Source organism: Episyrphus balteatus, chromosome 1 (assembly GCF_945859705.1).
Source record: "Episyrphus balteatus chromosome 1, idEpiBalt1.1, whole genome shotgun sequence".
Classification (NCBI taxonomy): domain Eukaryota; kingdom Metazoa; phylum Arthropoda; class Insecta; order Diptera; family Syrphidae; genus Episyrphus; species Episyrphus balteatus.
Genome location: NC_079134.1, coordinates 3,662,057 through 3,680,315, shown reverse-complemented (window position 1 = coordinate 3,680,315; position 18,259 = coordinate 3,662,057). Strand labels below are relative to the sequence as shown.

At 29.9% G+C, this 18,259-nt stretch overlaps 1 protein-coding gene across 4 annotated transcripts in view; it reads left to right on the top strand.

Moving 5' to 3' along the window:
* The first annotated feature begins 324 nt into the window (after positions 1-324).
* LOC129921496 (rap1 GTPase-activating protein 1) overlaps positions 325-18,259 on the top strand; it is a 184,001-nt gene continuing 166,066 nt past the window's right edge. For 2 of the 4 annotated variants that reach the window (XM_056003343.1, XM_056003344.1), the window contains exon 1: positions 325-716. In XM_056003343.1, coding sequence (XP_055859318.1) covers positions 448-716 — 269 coding nt within the window. In that variant the 5' untranslated portion in view covers positions 325-447. Of the gene's footprint in view, positions 717-6,488; positions 6,878-15,184; positions 15,407-15,471; positions 15,939-18,259 lie in introns of those variants that run through there. The other 2 variants (XM_056003346.1, XM_056003345.1) reach the window with 2 other exon arrangements.

Here is an 18,259-nt window from a genome sequence, read left to right as displayed (position 1 = left end):
CCCAACAAAATGTCTATAAACCCCCTTTTTTCATTTATCAACGATACCAGAAACATAAACAAAATATCACAATATGCCGCCAGCCGATTAGTTTCTAAGTAAATAAATAAGAATATTTTCTGATTAAAAACCAAACAAACAAAAAAATTCAACAAATGGTGAACCGAGGAAAACAATATTAATTTTAGATAAAAAAAAATACTATTCTGCTATCATCGGCGAATTACAATGCAAAACTTCGATATCAATGTGAAGGAATACTAGAAATATTCCACGATAACTGTCAGTTATTGTTCGGTATCCGCCAGATGTATGACAAAGCGGAGTTTCAAAATAATAACAAAAAATAAAAAGCGTGCTGTAAGCGTTAATTTTTGAATAATTGATCCGATAATACTGTTAATCAGCTAAAATTAGTGAAAAACTAAAAAAAGAACTCGTGCCAAAATGTCAATTTATGCACCCCTTTTGGGGTCCGATAGCGAACACGAATGTAATTTCGAAACCGGTAGAACAAGTCGTCGAAATAGTTTGCAAAAGGCCAGAAAACAATGGCAATACACAGTTGTTGGTCAAAACTCTATTAAATGGCCATCATCGACTGCGAAAAATTCTACAAGCGGGGATGAAGCATTGCCGCCGAGAAAAAAGTGGAGTAATAAGCCGGAATATCATAAATCGTTATCGTTTTCTGGTAGAAAAAGTGAAAGTTATGGGTGAGTGATAGATATAATTGTTATTTATATGCCAGGACGAATGAATAATATAATCAAAATGAAATAAACGCCCCTTAATTAACCAATAAAGATAAGGATTTTTATCTCTCTTTGTGCCTTAGAGTATTACCATTTGAGATACATTTATTTAATTATGATGACAGGGATCTCTTCTGTGTTGTTTGAATCGGATTTTTTTGTCAAAAGGAATGACACCTACAAACACAGACAAAACATTGTTTGTTATGGAGTTGTCCTCAATTTTAAACTGACCTCTTTTCTTTAATCTTTTCTAAAGGCTGCAGTGTTTTACGTAGAATTTGTTTGTTGGCAGTATTCCAAAACAAAAGCACTTTTGAAACTCTGCAAAAAACTATTCACTACCTGATGTCTCGACAAAGGATAATGACAGCAACAACAAAAACAAAAATATAAAACAAAAAGGCGATACTGGCTTTGTAAACAGTAAACTAATTAGAAACTTATGCGATAAGTTACATTCAACTTTGCTTTTTTGCATTCGTTGACATAAAAATTATTTAATATCCAAGCAAATTACAATCGGTTCGTCATTTACTTATCTGGTTTCAGCCAAGGTCGTAGTCAGAAAAGAAGGAGAGGGGACTCGGTTTTCGCGAATGTTTTTCATTCTTTTTTTTTTAATATGGATAAACTAGTTGACTTAAATTTGTTTGTTTCATATGTGAAAAGAATTTCAACAATCAGATCCTGATTGATTTATTTTTCTGGCTATGTCCTTGGGTCATGTCTTGTATACTCAATACTTAAACAACGATTATAGTATTAAAGAGGAAGGACAATACCTATTACTTCCTCATTAGATCAAGACAAACTAAAAACTATGGCAAATTACCTAATTAATAAGAAGAGAATGAAATTTCCTTAAACATAATTGGATTTTGAAAAATATTTTCGAGAGTGCCTCGGTTAAATAACTCATTGAAACTGAAAATACAATGGTTTATGTTTATGGTTTGTTATTAGGGATTTATATGTATGTTTAAAAAAATTTACCGGTTCTAATTATATTATTTTTGTGAATGATCTAGGTTTGCTTTCATTTTTTTCAATTCTCAAGTTTGAAGAATTTTTAACGAATATAGTCAAAATTTATTTTTTGAAACAAGTATGGAATTTTTTGTTTTTCCAAAAATAATCGTGAATTATGGACAAAATTGTAAAATATCAATTTTTTTTAAAAGAAATTCTCAAAAACAATTCTAACCTTTAGAACCTTTTTTTAACTGTTTTGTTTTTACCGCTTACAAAATAGAAGGAAGTTTTCAATTCGTCTGTACTTTTTGCTTGTATGTTTATTACCTCAGAATCGCATTAGTTTCAAGTTTCAATATTATAGTTCAAATAGTTAATGTATATGGTTAATGTATATAGTTAAATATTGAATGGAATGCACATTTTTGCATTGAATTTTTTTTTCTTTTTACTTGCTATAAAAATCTTATTTTAATCGCACATTGTTTTTATTTGCAATAGGTACAAATTTTCTTTTTAAATGGTAATGTAAAGCAAAATTTTTAAGTCTGCAAAGTTAACAAATAAATAAAATATTTTTTTTGGATATTAAAGCCTTTTACGCAGCTGCTGAAGCGAAATGAAATTTTCCATATGTACAAAAATAGCACAACGAAATCTTGAACGAAATTTAATTTCTTAACTTAACTTATTTTCTTATGTTTTTTTAATGAATTTTTTTATTTGTATTTTTATTATTTTGACTTATAAGACATAAAACTCGATGGTATTTATTAGTTAACTAACGTTCGCTTTAAAGTTTTGACTTTGAATCAATTTTTCTCAATAGGGCCACCTAAAACCGACTTCTCGAATTTGGTACTTTTTTTTTGCTTATATTGGAAGATTTATATGTTAATAATAATATTCCAAAGTATTTTTGAAAAATTTCAATTTTGTTAAAAATAATAAACAAATGAAGTTTTGTACGTCTTTTTGTTTAAATGACTGTATCTCAGTAATGTAAAAATATAAATTAATGAAATTTGGTACCTACACATATTACCAATTGTACACACAACAATTTCAAAAAAAAAAACAACAAATTATTTATAAATAATAACACGGTGTTACAAAAATGAGGTTTCAAAATATACGCGGGCGGAGACCTATCAGGTTTTGTAGAGCTAGTCGCACTGAATACGAAACGGTATTTGAAAATCCCATAACACCCCCAAAATCTGAAGTTACGGGCAAAAAAACGGTTTTTTGGACCTTCACCTTCACCCATTGAAAAAATTCTAGCTTCGACAATTTTTTACCCATTTTCGATTTTTTAAAAATATACCTTTTTAACAATGTATAAAACATGTAACTCGGTTACACCACTTAGAATTTATAAGCTGTCAAATTTCAAAAATTCCATTTTTTTCGTCATTTGCCCAACTTCGGCATCAATTTAAAGTATATGTTTTCAAAACAACATGCTATTTAAAAAATATATTCATAAACTATATCTATTTCCCAATCAATCGAGGTATTTTTTATGAAAATCACTCCAAAATTGGCTTAGAAAAAAAAATTTTTCGATTTCAACCCAGATACAGAAATTCGAACTTTTAGGTATGGAACAAAAATGTTGTTTCGGCACGTAGTAGGATAACCTTGGCGCCAGGATTTGATAACGGGTTTTTATAGAGGAGCTCAGTACAAACATTTTTTTCTTTGGAAGGGGGGTCTATCTCCCCCCGTTTAGGTGGGAGGGGCAGTTTTCTAAAAAAAAATTATCAAAATAAAAAAAAATTATTAAAAAACAATGGCAACACTTACAGTAATAAATGATACCATTTCCGAAAGGAAAAATTGTACATTTGATTCTAGTTTTTAAATCAATATAACATAACCAATAGTTTTTGAAATGATCGATTTCAAAGTTAAAAATAGGCGAAACAAACATTTTAAAAACTCATTTAATACTATTTTTGTCCAGACTGTGAATTTTAATAAAAAAAATTTTTACACACAAAACTGCCTCAATTGATTCCTTATCGAACAGTGAAAACTATATGTTTCTATGTCTTCTAGTTTTCGAGAAAATTGAAAAATAAAAACAAACAAAAACAAAAAATTTTTTGAAAAAAGAAAAATCTGATAAAATAATTTTTCAATTTTCTCATAAACTAGAAGACATAGAAACATATAGTTTTCACTGTTCGATAAGGAATCAATTAAGGCAGTTTTCTGTGTGAGTAATTTTTTTACTAAAATTCACAGTCGTGACAAAAATAGTATAAAATGAGTTAAAAAATTTTTTTTTTCTCCTATTTTTATTTTTGAAATTGATTATTTCAAAAACTATTGGTTATGTTATATTGATTTAAAAATTAGAATCAAATGTACAATTTTTCCTTTCGGAAATAGTATCATTTATTACTGTAAGTGTTGCCGTTGTTTTTTAATAATTTTTTTTTATTTTGATAATTTTTTTTAGAAAACTGAACCTCCCACCTAAACGGGGGGAGATAGACCCCCCTTATAAAGAAAAAAATGCTTGTACTGAGCTCCTCTATAAAAAACCGTTATCAAATCCTGGCGCCAAGGTTATCCTACTACGTGCCGAAACAACATTTTTGTTCCATACCTAAAAGTTCGAATTTCTGTATCTGGGTTGAAATCGAAAAATTTTTTTTTCTAAGCCAATTTTGGAGTGATTTTCATAAAAAATACCTCGATTGATTGGGAAATAGATATAGTTTATGAATATATTTTTTAAATAGCATGTTGTTTTGAAAACATATACTTTAAATTGATGCCGAAGTTGGGCAAATGACGAAAAAAATGGAATTTTTGAACTTTGACAGCTTATAAATTCTAAGTGGTGTAACCGAGTTACATGTTTTATACATTGTTAAAAAGGTATATTTTTAAAAAATCGAAAATGGGTAAAAAATTGTCGAAGCTAGAATTTTTTCAATGGGTGAAGGTGAAGGTCCAAAAAACCGTTTTTTTGCCCGTAACTTCAGATTTTGGGGGTGTTATGGGATTTTCAAATACCGTTTCGTATTCAGTGCGACTAGCTCTACAAAACCTGATAGGTCTCCGCCCGCGTATATTTTGAGTGTTACACCGTGTAATTGATCTTGTTATAAACAATTGCATTTTTTGCTAACTTCTGGATGAGGTAGGAAAACCATTTTTCTAAAAAATTCCTTGTTTAATTCGGAAATAAATATTATTTTAGAGTTTATTTTTTTTTTTTTTGTGCAACCAAAACAAATGTTTTATACATTCTTGAAAAGGTCTAAATATATTCTTTTTAAAACAGTTAAGAAATCCTAAATTGGTGAAAATTTGACGAAGCTAGATTTTTTGCAATGGATGAAAGTCTACAAAAAACCGTTTTTTGGTACTAAATTATAATTTTTGAGGTGTTACGGAATTTTTTCAAAAATAATTTGGAATATTATTATTAACATATAAATCTTTCAATATATGCAAAAAAAAGTACCAAATTCGAGAAGTCGGTTTTAGGTGGTCCACTTGAGAAAATTTGACTCTTTGTTTTTATTTTTGAAAGCGGCTTTTTTTTTAGATATTTTTTAAATTCCTTGTCTCTAGAATATTTTGGTAACCACTGATTCAGAGGGCTTTGGGCAGTATTAAATGCATTTTTTTAAAAATTGTATACAGTTTTGTTCCTATATGATGGGGACAACTTTCTATAAAACCGATCCACCCTTTTTACCATGCATAAATATAGCTCCGTGAAGCCATAGAACTGCGACCCCAAAATTTGTTAACCAAACTTGCATACACTGTGGTGTATACGTAACTTTTGTTGGGAATTTTTAAAATTTGTTTTTTGAATATCTTCTAAACGTAGAGTGGAAAACGATAATATTTGGAATGTGTATAGAACTCGAGGTGGACAGTTGGTTTCATAATTCTATCCCAAATTTGAGCATTTGAGACGAATTTTCATTTTTCAAACTTCCTATAAAAAGAAAATAATACTTGTTTTGGCGTCTTTTAAAGTATAGTAAATTGTACATTTGAGCCGCCATTTTTGTTTTATAATTTTATATGGACTTTTTTTGTATATGTACATATGTACAGTACAATGTTCGATGTCCCTTTGACATATAGGCATAAGATCTGTTTGTTTTTTTTTAATTTCCAATCCCAAAATTAAATTAAATCTGTTCGAAGCCAAATAACCCAACTGTTAATACATATTTTTAAGTTCCGAATTCCAGGATAAAATCCATAGTCTTTGATTTATTGTTTGACAGTCAAAATATTTTCAGAATTTAACTATTTAACCAAACAAAAATCAGCTCTAGCATTCAAACTTTTCAATGAATCATATAAAACTCCAAACCAAACAGAACTATTATTACACCAAAAAAAAAATATTATATTCCCCACACAACACACATTTTATTTCCCCCCAATTTCATTTGAGTTCGATCCACAATCTCATATTTCACTCAAAATTCAAATTTTATCTCAAGTGGGGCAAGTCTGGCGATAACCTCGCACTTCAAATGAGTGTATTTTATTTTCATTTGTTTTTGTATTATTTTTAATGAGAAAGAGAGAATATACTGTTTGTTTGTTTACATTTTTCTTTGCGTTTTTAAAGTACCACTCCAGTAGCACTCTCTTGAGTTTTATTCTTTCTATTTTTTGTATGTTTTTATGCATTTTATTATAAAATATTCTGCGCACTCGGGGTATTTTGGAGAGTGCGCTTTGCTTTGATTTTCTGGTGTGTGTTTCTGTGTATGGAACAACGAGACAGAGACCTAAAGTTAAACCAGCCAAGCTGCCGACGAAGAAACCGACAACAACGACAGCGAAACGACCGCTAGGCCAGGCAGGCAACTTGTTCGGAAATCTTTTACTCAACAGTTAGGTTTCAACTCGGTTATGTGAATTGTGTGATACGCTCCGCGTTCGCAATCGTATCCAACAACATCAAAAACGACAAGTGAATAATTCTCGTCTCTTCGACGACGACCGACGACTTCGGATTCCGAAATCGCATTGCAAACATAGAATTTTTATTATCATTCGCAATCGATAGAAAAAGAATTTTTCTCATTTCGCAATTTTGCAACAAAAAGATGCAATTTTGATTTGAAAAAAAAAATCTGTTTAATGCAGTAAGTTGAATTATAAAAATTTACGATCTTGCGAACCATATCAATCGGATCTCGCTCAAACTGCGTGATCGTAAAATTGGGGAAGTCACGTGCATTCGCAACGATTTCGTGCGTTTTTTTATTTGATTTGAAAGTTTCGCTAATATAATTCGTAACCGGAATACGAAATTATTACTAAAAGGGGAAATCAGTGTTAATAATAATAAAAGAAATAATCACCGCTAAGCGAAGTGAAACAAAACAATGATTACCAACAACAACAAAAAGTTCGCTCATTGAAGGCGGGAGTCATTGTTATTTTGAATTTGTCGAAGCAATCAAAAGGTGCAGTGAGCAGTGCTGTGCGAAGAGAAGGCAAAAAATTAATTGAAAAGTGCTGACAGTGATTTTCTGTGTTTTCATCCCACCCGTTCGCCCCCCGTTGCGCCCGTTACTCCCCCAATTTTCGGTTTAGCTGAGCGAGCTTGAGTGCTAAAGAAATAGACGTAAACAAAGTGGAGCTAGCGTGTAAACAGTTTCACCACAGAGTATCGCGCGGCTGGATTACGCGCTCGCCCTGCTCCCTTGTCCGGCTTTAGCCTTCGTTTTCGTGGATTATTTTTATTCCTCAATTTAATCGTTTTACTTGTATAGTTTTGTGGATTGTGACGTTCACAGTCTTCATCATCATCGTTATTTTATTTATTTAGTTGTTGTTCATCATGATGCCTTTGTATGACTCTCTCTCTCTCTCTCTGGGGGCTGATAGGTCATTACCATCACTACTTGGTTTGTGTTGAAGCTCTCATCGTGCATCCACATGGCATGCAGATTATTTTTTCTCGAGGAAGCAGGAACCTATACTTATTATACCTCTTGGGCAATTTTTATCGCCTAATCTGTCTCTCACCAAAACAAGTGGATTTATGTGATCTTCATTTTGTCTTGAATTTTAATCGAAAATGTTTACAGAGAAAGGGAGAGTTATTGAACTGTGTTTTTTTTTTTTTTGGTATTATAATTTGAGGTATTTGTGGTTTAACGTTACGGTTGAGGTGATAATTGAGTGGTTTTCTAGAGTTATTAGTTATTCTCTAGGTTATAATTTGTGGGTGCTCAATGCGTGGAATTTTGTTATTGTTTGTTTGGATGGGCAAGTTGTTGATAGGTAAAGGTTTTTAAAACTACAACAACTTTTACTTAACCTTGGAACAGATCAAGTAGGTACTTTGTACTTCACCAACCTAGGAAATTTTATTTCCGTACAATTTATAACAAAGCCATGTGCTATGATATGACTACTACAGATGTATGAGTGCCTATCATTTCAAAGCTTGTTGTACGGGGTGCTGACAGTATGTAGGTAATTTGATCATTAAACAATTACTCTAGCAAGTTTAAGCGGTTTAGTTTTGTTTAAGTATAGATTGGTATGAGTAGTTTAACATCATTGTTTTATTAGAAGTAACAAAAAAAAAAAAAAACGAGGGAAATGATTAAAGATTGACTCTGACAGCTCTGGCAAACCGAGAAGGAGAGTTAAAATTGATACAATTTCCTTGAATGAATAAAACTTCTGTTTAAAATGTTTCCGGATTTCTCTAAACTCCTATTAGGCCAACTTTTTTCATTTGGACAACTTTTGTTTCGTTGCTTAAATCCTAAGCGGTAAATCTTAACACATTTTACCAGAGTGATCAGTCAGCTGTCATGTCATACTTATTTAATGTGAAGCTACTTTTCCTTCCACCGACCGCCTCGTCTCTTAAATCAAGATTTAGAATAAGTTTTGTTAGGGAAACCGACGAAGTTACGAATACCAGAGTTACGGACGACAGAGTTACGAGCGTCAAAGTTACGCGAAACCGAAGTTACGAAAAACTAGAGTTACGAATTCTAAAGTTATGTTAAGCTATGACATGTGATTTTTGGGTTGGCAACAATTGCGAGGAACGAAATGGAATTATGGAAATGCAAACAAGAGATTAACATTTTTCTCATTGGTCAGAACTAAATGAGTAAAGCGAAAATGGGTGTTATTTAATCTTGTAAAATTTTGATTGGATAGGTACCTATAGATATACTTATATGGTTTTGTTTTTGTGAGAAGATCGCAAAAACGTTGAAATAGAAAAAAAAAAAAACATTAGTATACTTATGTAAGTTTGGGGGACATAATTGAATTTAACTTCTTACTTGTCCAACTAATATTGCAAATACGTATTTTTTTTTCTATTAATTAATATAATTATTCATAGCGTATTTTGTAATACCTACTTTGTTATTTTTTATATTAAAATAATAACCAAACCACCCTTTTTTTTACAGACGTTATTTTGGTGTGGTTGGGGTTTTTGTTTGATTTTTAACTTATCCTGTGTCAAATAAATATACAAGGAATGGGGTTGTTTTTTGCATAAAAAGATTAAACCAAAAGCATTTTCGTTAAAATCTATTAAAATAACTAATGACAGTCGATATTCTCTTTTTTATGTTTCCATAATTCTATATCGTTCCTCGCAATTGTTGCCAACCCAAAAATCACATGTCATAGCTAACATAACTTTAGAATTCGTAACTTTAGTTTTTCGTAACTTCGGTTTCGCGTAACTTTGACGGGTAACTCTGTCGCGCGTAACTCTGTTATTTGTAACTCCGTTACCATTTCGTACGCACTAATTTCACTTTGAAGGGCAGTCAAAGTAATTCTTGTTAAAAATCATTGCATGTTAGTAAAAATACTTTTTTAAATCTTCTGTTCTAAATAAAAATTTAGTTTTGGTGGAAACCTAGTATTAAGGTGAAATTCTGTGCATTGAATGCACTAACACCTAAACTCATAGAAAGATTTACTTGAAAATTGAAATAAGATTAAGGATCAATATTTTGGTGCTGAGTTAATATAAGTTAGTGGAATTTTTCAAATAATTTTAAATCAAGTCTTTCTTTTTTTTTATAGGATCATACTGATGCATGTTAAAGAAAGAAGCAAATTCAGATAAAATCTAGTTGACTTTACTATCGCACTGAAAAGCTTTGTATATCAATTCATATACAAAGGTATTAAATGTGTACTAGATTGACTTAATTAAAGTGAATATTAAATCTTAAAATTGCAAGAATAGATGATAAGAAATAACCATGGATTTTTGGGCGATGGAAAAATAGTAGGGTAGGATGGTATAAGAGTGCGCGGTTGATAAGAGTGCGCAAAGCGATTTTCTACGGTTTGAAATAATATAAGACTGAATGCACTTATTTTGGAAAGATCTAAATGAGTTTGATCTGCTGTCAAAATTTCATGCAAATGTGTTTGTAAACAGAGGTGCTAGTTAAGTTTAAGTTTTTTAGCACTTTTTTTTCCAATTTTTCTTGCCAAACAAAGTATGGGATATTGAAAAGTCGACAAAAAGAAACATTTAAGGAACACGTAATATTGGTCATAAAGTGCATTGTGAAATACATATATATTCTTCGATTACATGTCTGGACGTTTAAGAGTGCGCACCATGATGATGTATAAGAGTGAGCGGGTTAAAAAAGCAGTAAATGCTATCCAAGGCTTCAAAATAACTGGCATTTGTCCATATACCAGCAAACAGCAGCTAGAAAAAGCAATTCCAACCAAAAAGAAACAAGTTTTACAAAAAACAAGCGAATGAAAGTAACTAGGAAATATTGAAATTTTCTCGGAACCATTAATCGAAGACTAAATTGATTGTTCCTCATGCAAGGAGTGATGGGTTGAAAAATACTCTGTTTATTTAAAGATAGGCAGTTTTATTTGCGACTTTTGTGCGAACTTACACCTGTGCGCAGCTGCGCACTCTTACAAACTAAGCCGCGCACTCTTACACAATAGTGTGTATAAGAGTGCGCAAATGACCTAATGTGGTATTTTGTTTATAACTATTGAATTAATACATTTTTGTTACCAGTTTTAAGTTTTTTTCGTTGCTTTGATTATAAACTAAATTCTTCTTTTTGTTATTGTTTTATTTGGTGTTTTGTCTAAAATGCGCACTCTTATACCACCTTACCCTAATCTTAGAAATGAAACAAAATACATAGTCCAAAATCCTGTACAATTCCTTATAAAATGAATTCCGTAAAACAAAAAGAATGTATATTTAAATTAAGATATCTAGCGAAAATCTTATATTCCAGTTCATTTGTATTTTATATATTTATTCCAGCTGATCTTTAAGGTGCTGAATTGGAATCTTAAGTCAGAAATATTTTATTAGCCTCCGTAAAAATCTTAAAGAATATTTTTAACTTTGGATTCACCACCCTAGTTGTACCTAATTGTGAGGGGACACTATCTTTAAAAAAATCTCTTCTTTTTTAAATAGACAATTACATAACGTATAAATTGTAGATACAATTTTTGCGAATAGCTAAAATATTACATACGAAAAAACGATGTTGTTGAAATTTTACATTGAATAACTTTTTTTTTGCTGAAATCGATCAAATTCTTATTTTGTCGACTCGACTTAAAAGTTGTATGTTTAAGATGGTACAGTTCAGAAAAGAAAATAACCAAATTATTTTTCCAACTAATTTTATTGCTTTAAATAATTAATTGAGAAAAAATCGAAGTTTTCACCAATTGGCATTGAATTATTCCTCTTGCTTTCTTTTGTTGTAAACAATCCCTGAACCAATTTAAAGAGGTTGCAATTCTATCTGTGCTGGGCTGCCATTTGTTCTACTCGCAAATCGAAGTGCACCCAACTCAACAACATGGAAGTTTTTCTTTTTCTAAGGTTATTGAACTTTTCAGACGTAATTATTCTACTAAATAAAAAATACTAAATAAAAATAGTAGGTATGTATAAAATTACGAACAAATACGTTTCTATGATATAGAATGGAATTGATGAAAGGTGAACGTTTCAAATGTCTATGTTCTTTTATTCATCATTGATTCATTTCATTAACTTTTCACTGTTTTCAAAAAAAAAAAAAAAAGAAAAATGTTTAGAATATTTTAATTAAACTGAAAAGTCTATGAAAGAGTATTTTTCATTGAATCTAAAATGCATTCAAAATATGTAACTTAAAAACAAATGATTCACAAAAATCAGGACGAACATGGAATGAGAGCGCAAAATCTCCAAATCTGTTAGGGTATTTTCTTTATTTTTTTTTTTTTTCACAGTTTTCGTGTTCATCCTTTGGTGACCTACTTTAATTCTGTGAAACCATTTCACTATAACTTATTTGATGATATAGAGCAATCGTTACTACAGAACTTTTCAACTTTTTTTTATGTATTTTCGTCAGCGTTTTTTTCTGCTTTTCGGTTCGTTTATTGCTTTGGATTTGCTTCTTTTTTTTTTGTGCTGACTACAGAGCTTATCCGTCAGGAGTAAATAAAGGGTGTTTTTTTTTCTTTTCTTTTGTGAAGGTGTAATAGGAATTTCAATAAGGACATCTTCTTTGTTTTTGGAGTTGCCTCCAGTGAAAGTATTGGAAACTTGCCAACTTGACCAAAACTTGGAAATAGTGAATGTTTGTTCAAAAATGTTTATTCTATTCCATGGAATAAAAACTTTAAAAATTCATATAACGGTTAAGTTATAAAGGAATTTACTTAGTTCCGCAAAATTTCGTTGTTTTGAAAGATTAAGAAAAAAAATGGGTAAATTACGTAGGAACTTCTAGGTCTTGCCTTTGAGTACCATTTACCCAATATCTCCAGAGTTTTTTTCACAATTTCTTTTATACAAATCACATTCATTATAAAGTACTTTGATTTCCAGTAAGATTGCTTTAAATGTCAATAATATCAACTGTCATCGTCTGTTCGTTCGAAAAAAAAACACCCTGTTTCAATTCAATCGTTAACCATTAAATAATGATCCCTGTATTTATCTACCCCTTGAAATCGTGTTGTTGCTCAACTAAATCGAGGGTGGATACTACGAAACGACTATCGTATTTCCATTTAAGGATATCAACTATCAAAATTGAGGCATGATGACTATTTCAGTTGAAAATCAACTAGTTGTTGATTAAATTTACCAACTTGTAAATGCTTGAAATGCTGCGCTGAATGAAAGAAAGAAAAAAATCGAAAGTATGTGTAGGTACTAAATTTAGCTTGCCGCACCTTATGCCATAGAAAATCTCTTTAAAATGATATTCATTCGCAGAATAAGAAATAAACAAAAGATTTCTATTTCATTTTTCTGTTTTCATAAAAATTCTCATCACGTAGTATTTTGGGTGAGTTTTTAAGTAGGTACCAGAAATATTTTGTCTGAAGTTTTTATTTTATTTTTACGAGAGTACGAGGTAGTAGGTATAGGTTCGGTATGTTTGCTTGCCACCACATTTGGACAGCAGCCATAAAGTCATTAGAAGCAAATTGAATATCGTTTCGGAAAACATTTCACTTTTTTTTATATTTTTTCTTGCAACTTTTTCCAAATTGGCTTCTAATTGCACGTAGGAGAGGATGTATTTAAGGTATGCTTGAAAACCATAAACAAAAAAAAATGGATATAGACATCAACAATGGAAAGTAATGATTATTTGCTTCTGTTGTTATTTTAAAGTAAATATGGTTTGTTTTTGAAAAGTGTTTTCATATAGGAAATACGTAGATATAAGAAAGAAAAAATGTTTTTGCAAATTCGATAGCTACGAGTCCTAAAATAACACTTACCACACGAATAGCGTGGCTTTTAATTTTGTTTATTTGAACTTGAATTTGTTTGTGTTATTTTAGTTCAGTTTTGTTGTTTATTTAATTTATGTTTTAACATATTGGATCATTTTGAGAGGTAGGAACAAATGCCTTTGGGGTAGAAGAACTCACAATGGATGTTCATTTTGAATTATGTTATTAAATCCACAAAATTGACATATACAATCAACAATTTTGCTATAATTTGTTGCAATTTGAAGGTAGGTTTCAGAGTGATTTTTCAAATTTCAATATCTGCTATCAATCTGCTACATAATCTGTATTCGGCAACGAAAATAGAGCTAGAACCAAACCATACTTTTCTAAAGGATTTTTGTGTGCTGAGTAGGAATCCGAAATCAAAATTTCACTGGCACGTCACGTTTTTGAAATACTTGAATAGAAACAGGTCAAAAACGCGTTTTTTGGATTCATTATAAGTCGAAATACACCAGCGTAAAATATTTTTTTGCATATCTTCTTATGCAATATCAAGACGCAATATTTTATCGTCCTTAACATATCGTCGCTGTTTTAGAAAACCGACATAATTCAAAAATCCTAGTTTTTGAGTTATTAATGCCAATATACGGGAAACAATACACTCTAAACTTTTGGAAACTCAGTATAAATTTGCATCCTATCACACAGCTGATTCATTTTCTTCAATTTATGAAAATAGTATGGAAAATTGACAAATTTGAAAATTTAAAACAGCTTTTTTGAAGAGTTAAGATTTTTGAGTTATGCCAGTTTTCCAAAACAGCGACGATATTTAATTTTTTTTTTTTCAAAACTAATTTTTTCTCAAAGGTATTCGAAAAAAACGTATGATCATAATGAAAAGCTTTGAAACAAATTCCAGTTTGCGACTTCTGATTTGGATTTTAAAAAGCAACATATTAAGGAAACATGTATTTTATGGATTAAACATCAAAAAGAACTTTATTGAAAATTAGTTTTTGAGACTTTATAATAAAAATAGTGATGGAGTATATTTCAAAAACTAGACGTGATAGAACTAAACTGTAAACAGTTTTGAATTCAGCACATTTAAGTCAATTAAAATTATCTTTTTTTTATTTTTTCCGACCAGTGGAAATAACTACAGTGAGGGAAAATCCCTGGCAAACCGTGTTTTTGGTCTTACAAGATTAGTAAATTTCTTAATAATTGTCAATTTTTGTCAATTTCATTATACAGCATCGCCCGCGCTTAATTTTACTAACCAATTATGCAGGTATTAAAAAATTGAGATAATTTCCGGTATAAATTTCAAATTAGAAGATTTTCGCCTTTTGGATTGAATGAGCGCTAGGAACTGAAGCGATCGGAATGAAGTGACAATAAAGGAACTGATGCCTTCTTACATTTATTACTTCATATCCTAGCCAATTTCTTCCAAATGAAGTGAAAATTATCTCATTACCTTTGTTGCCCAAGGTATAAATAAAATATCCTTTTTTAATTATTCCACAAATATACCTGGTGACTGATATGATACTAGTACGATATATTTCTGGCCAATCTGCGATTGCAACTTCCATCCATTTTAAAAAGAACACTTCATCAGTTACTACTTTGTTTTTAATATTTTTTTTTTTTTTTTAATTTTCAAATCAACATAAAAAAGTTTCTAAACGTTCAATTTACAAAAAATAAAACTTTTTTTCAAAAATAGAATCATTAACAATAATTTCTAACAAATAAATACTCAAAACTGATGTGTTTTCAAACAGCCACGCATCGTAAAAATGCATAATATAGAATTTGATAGGCCATAGTTTACTATGTTAACACATCTTTCGCGTCTTCCTTAATACCCATTTAGCCCCGAAAAGAGAGAGAGGGTGAGCAAAGAAGAAAAAAACAAATTTATGAATCCTACAAAAAAAGAAATAAAATCTATTTTCAGAGTCAAGTCAAAGTCGAAAATTATTAGAAAAACCTATATGATGTGACCTTCTCAAAAAAATTAACAAAAAAAAAGAAAAAAAAAAAGTGACAACATAAAATCCCCAAACTTGATGTAAATTGTAACCCAATTATCAACAAGGCAAATAAAAAATCAAAAAAAAAAAAAAAGGAAGAAAATTAATTAATTTACACAAAAAAGTGAAACATAAAATAAAGAAAAGAAAAGGAAAAAAATAAAGTTAAAATGTTAAAAATTCAAATGCTGGAGCAGATTGTTACCCGCGATAATGTGGATAGCGACGACAAGGATAATGCCAGCAATAAATCAACATCATCGTCACCTTTACACCAGCAACAGCAGCATCACCAACATCATAGTCATTCTCATCAGCAGCAACATACAGTTGTTCAGCGTCAAGCATCCGGAAGTGTAAAATCCGCAAGTCAAGGATCATCTCCTGCCGGGTATGTGTGTTTCTGTCTATCTTTTAATTAAAAGTTCACTTTTTTTTATATAAACTTGATTGTTGCACAAGCACACACGTGGTGTGTGCTGTGTGCTGGGGGGATTAAGATACTTACTCTTCTTACAAAACTTTGATTGATGAGTTTTCGTGAGTTCATTCGATGTTTAAATGGATGACCATCTCTAGAGGAGGATAAGTTTTCTTTTTCACTTTTTGCAAAAGAATTTTTTTTTATGGTTGATGGTTTTTTTTGTTGTTGTTTTTGTTATGGAGCTGGAAGTGCATGTTATAAGACATTAGCGATTACTAAAGTAGCAAGTTCCATTGACATGGTTGCCAAATATCTTTTTTTTTATTTTTATTTTTATTTTTTTTTTTGTTCCAAGTCTATAGGTATGACTATTTTCTAAGTTTTTTTTTGGGCAAGCCTGAGTATGTACTTTTCTCAAAATATAGAAACTACCCAGTTTTTTTTTAAAGCGGAAAGTACTAATTTTAATTATATTTTAAGTATCCCAAAACTATTTCATTTATAGGCTGTTTTTACTAGAGCTCAAGTAAAAAAGGTAATTTCGCAAATTAGGTCAATTCCAATTTCAAATTTAAAAATTTTTCATTCGATTTAACATTTGAAATGAGGTTATTTGCGAAATTATCTCATTTGGACTCTTGTGAAAACAGGCTATTTTAGTGGAGTAACATAAGCTCAAAAATTGGCAATATTAGGGAACCCGGCCAAGCAGCTTAGATTTTGATGATCTATTTTTTCAAACGTCGGTAATTAAAAATACTTTAAAGTCTATAGATTAAAAATTGCCGGTGTTGCCGTTTTGATTTTTTAAATTTAATTGAAGATTTTTGTGAACAAAAACAAATTTTTTAAAAAATTTTTTTTTTAAATTTCATAAATTGATTGATGCCAAAAGATTGTCTAGGAAATTCAAGGAAAAAAAATATATGGGAGTGAGGGACAATCTTCCATAATTCAAGAGATAGATGCAATTTTCTTATTAATTGACTTCAAACACAAAAAAAAAATATTTGAACACAACGGCAACACCTACAATATTCAAATATACATTTTTTAAAAGCTAGAAGCTTAGTCATATATGTAAAATTAAAATTAAGTTAATTGAATGAACGGCTTTTGAAAGAATGGTAATTGAACTCAGATTTTTGAAAAAAAAAATTATTGAAAAAATTTTAACATGTCGTTTTTTAAACTTGGTCGTAATATAAAATGCATTTATTTTCAAATTTTTTTGGCCGCATTTATTATGATTTCAAATTATAAAAGGAAATGTCAATATGTATTACGGTTTATGAAAAAAATTAAAAAGTATTTAATTTTCGAAGAACTTTTTTTAATAAAAGTTTTGAAAAAAAATGTAACTTATTTTTTTTTAAAGTTCAACATCTAAACATAAAATTATTTTTTATTCATTTAATAACCCTTACTGTTGAAAGTTAAATAGCAAAAATTTAAAGTTCCTTTTTACCACAGTCTTTGAGAAAATTAATTATTTCGATGCAAAAATTCAGTTTTAATAAAAAAAACCATTGAAATTGAAGTAATTTTTAATTTTTTTTTTTTCAAAAGTGTGATATATTTTACCTTTTTTGCTTCGAAATTCAACTGATAATATTTATGGCCAAACATTTGTTTTAAATAAATTCATATTTTATTAGAAAAAGTTTGGAAAAAAGTCATTTTAAATTTTTCTAATAATATTTTTTTTTTTAATTCTGAGTGTGAGGACCATTTTTTCAAAAAGTCTTGATTAAATTTAGTGGATTTAAATTTAAGAGATAAGAATGAGCTTCTGGCTTTTTAAAAATGTATTATAAAATATTGTAGGTGTTGCCGTTGTTTTCAAAATATTTTTTTGTGTTTGAGGTCAGAATGTTAGAAAATTGCATTTATCGCTTAAACGATGGAAGATTGTCCCTTACAGCCTTTTATATATTTTCCTTAAATTACCTAGAGAATCTTTTGCTGTCATTTGTTTTATGAAATTTAAAAAAAAAAAGGGTTTTGTTAAAAAAAAAAAATTTAATTTTAAAAAACAATACGGCAACACCGGCAATTTTTAATCTATACACTTTAAAGTATTTTTAATTACCTACGTTTGAAAAAAAAATCGTCAAAATCAGAGCTGTTCGGCCGGGTTTCCTAATAATTTGCTTTAGTTACTCTACTATTAAGTTCTATTAGCCTACTCAAAGGAAGTTTGGCAAGACTCCTTTAACCAATTTAAACACAATTATAGAAACTGTTAAGAAAGAATAATTTCCATGGTAAAATTAGTTTTAAGGAAA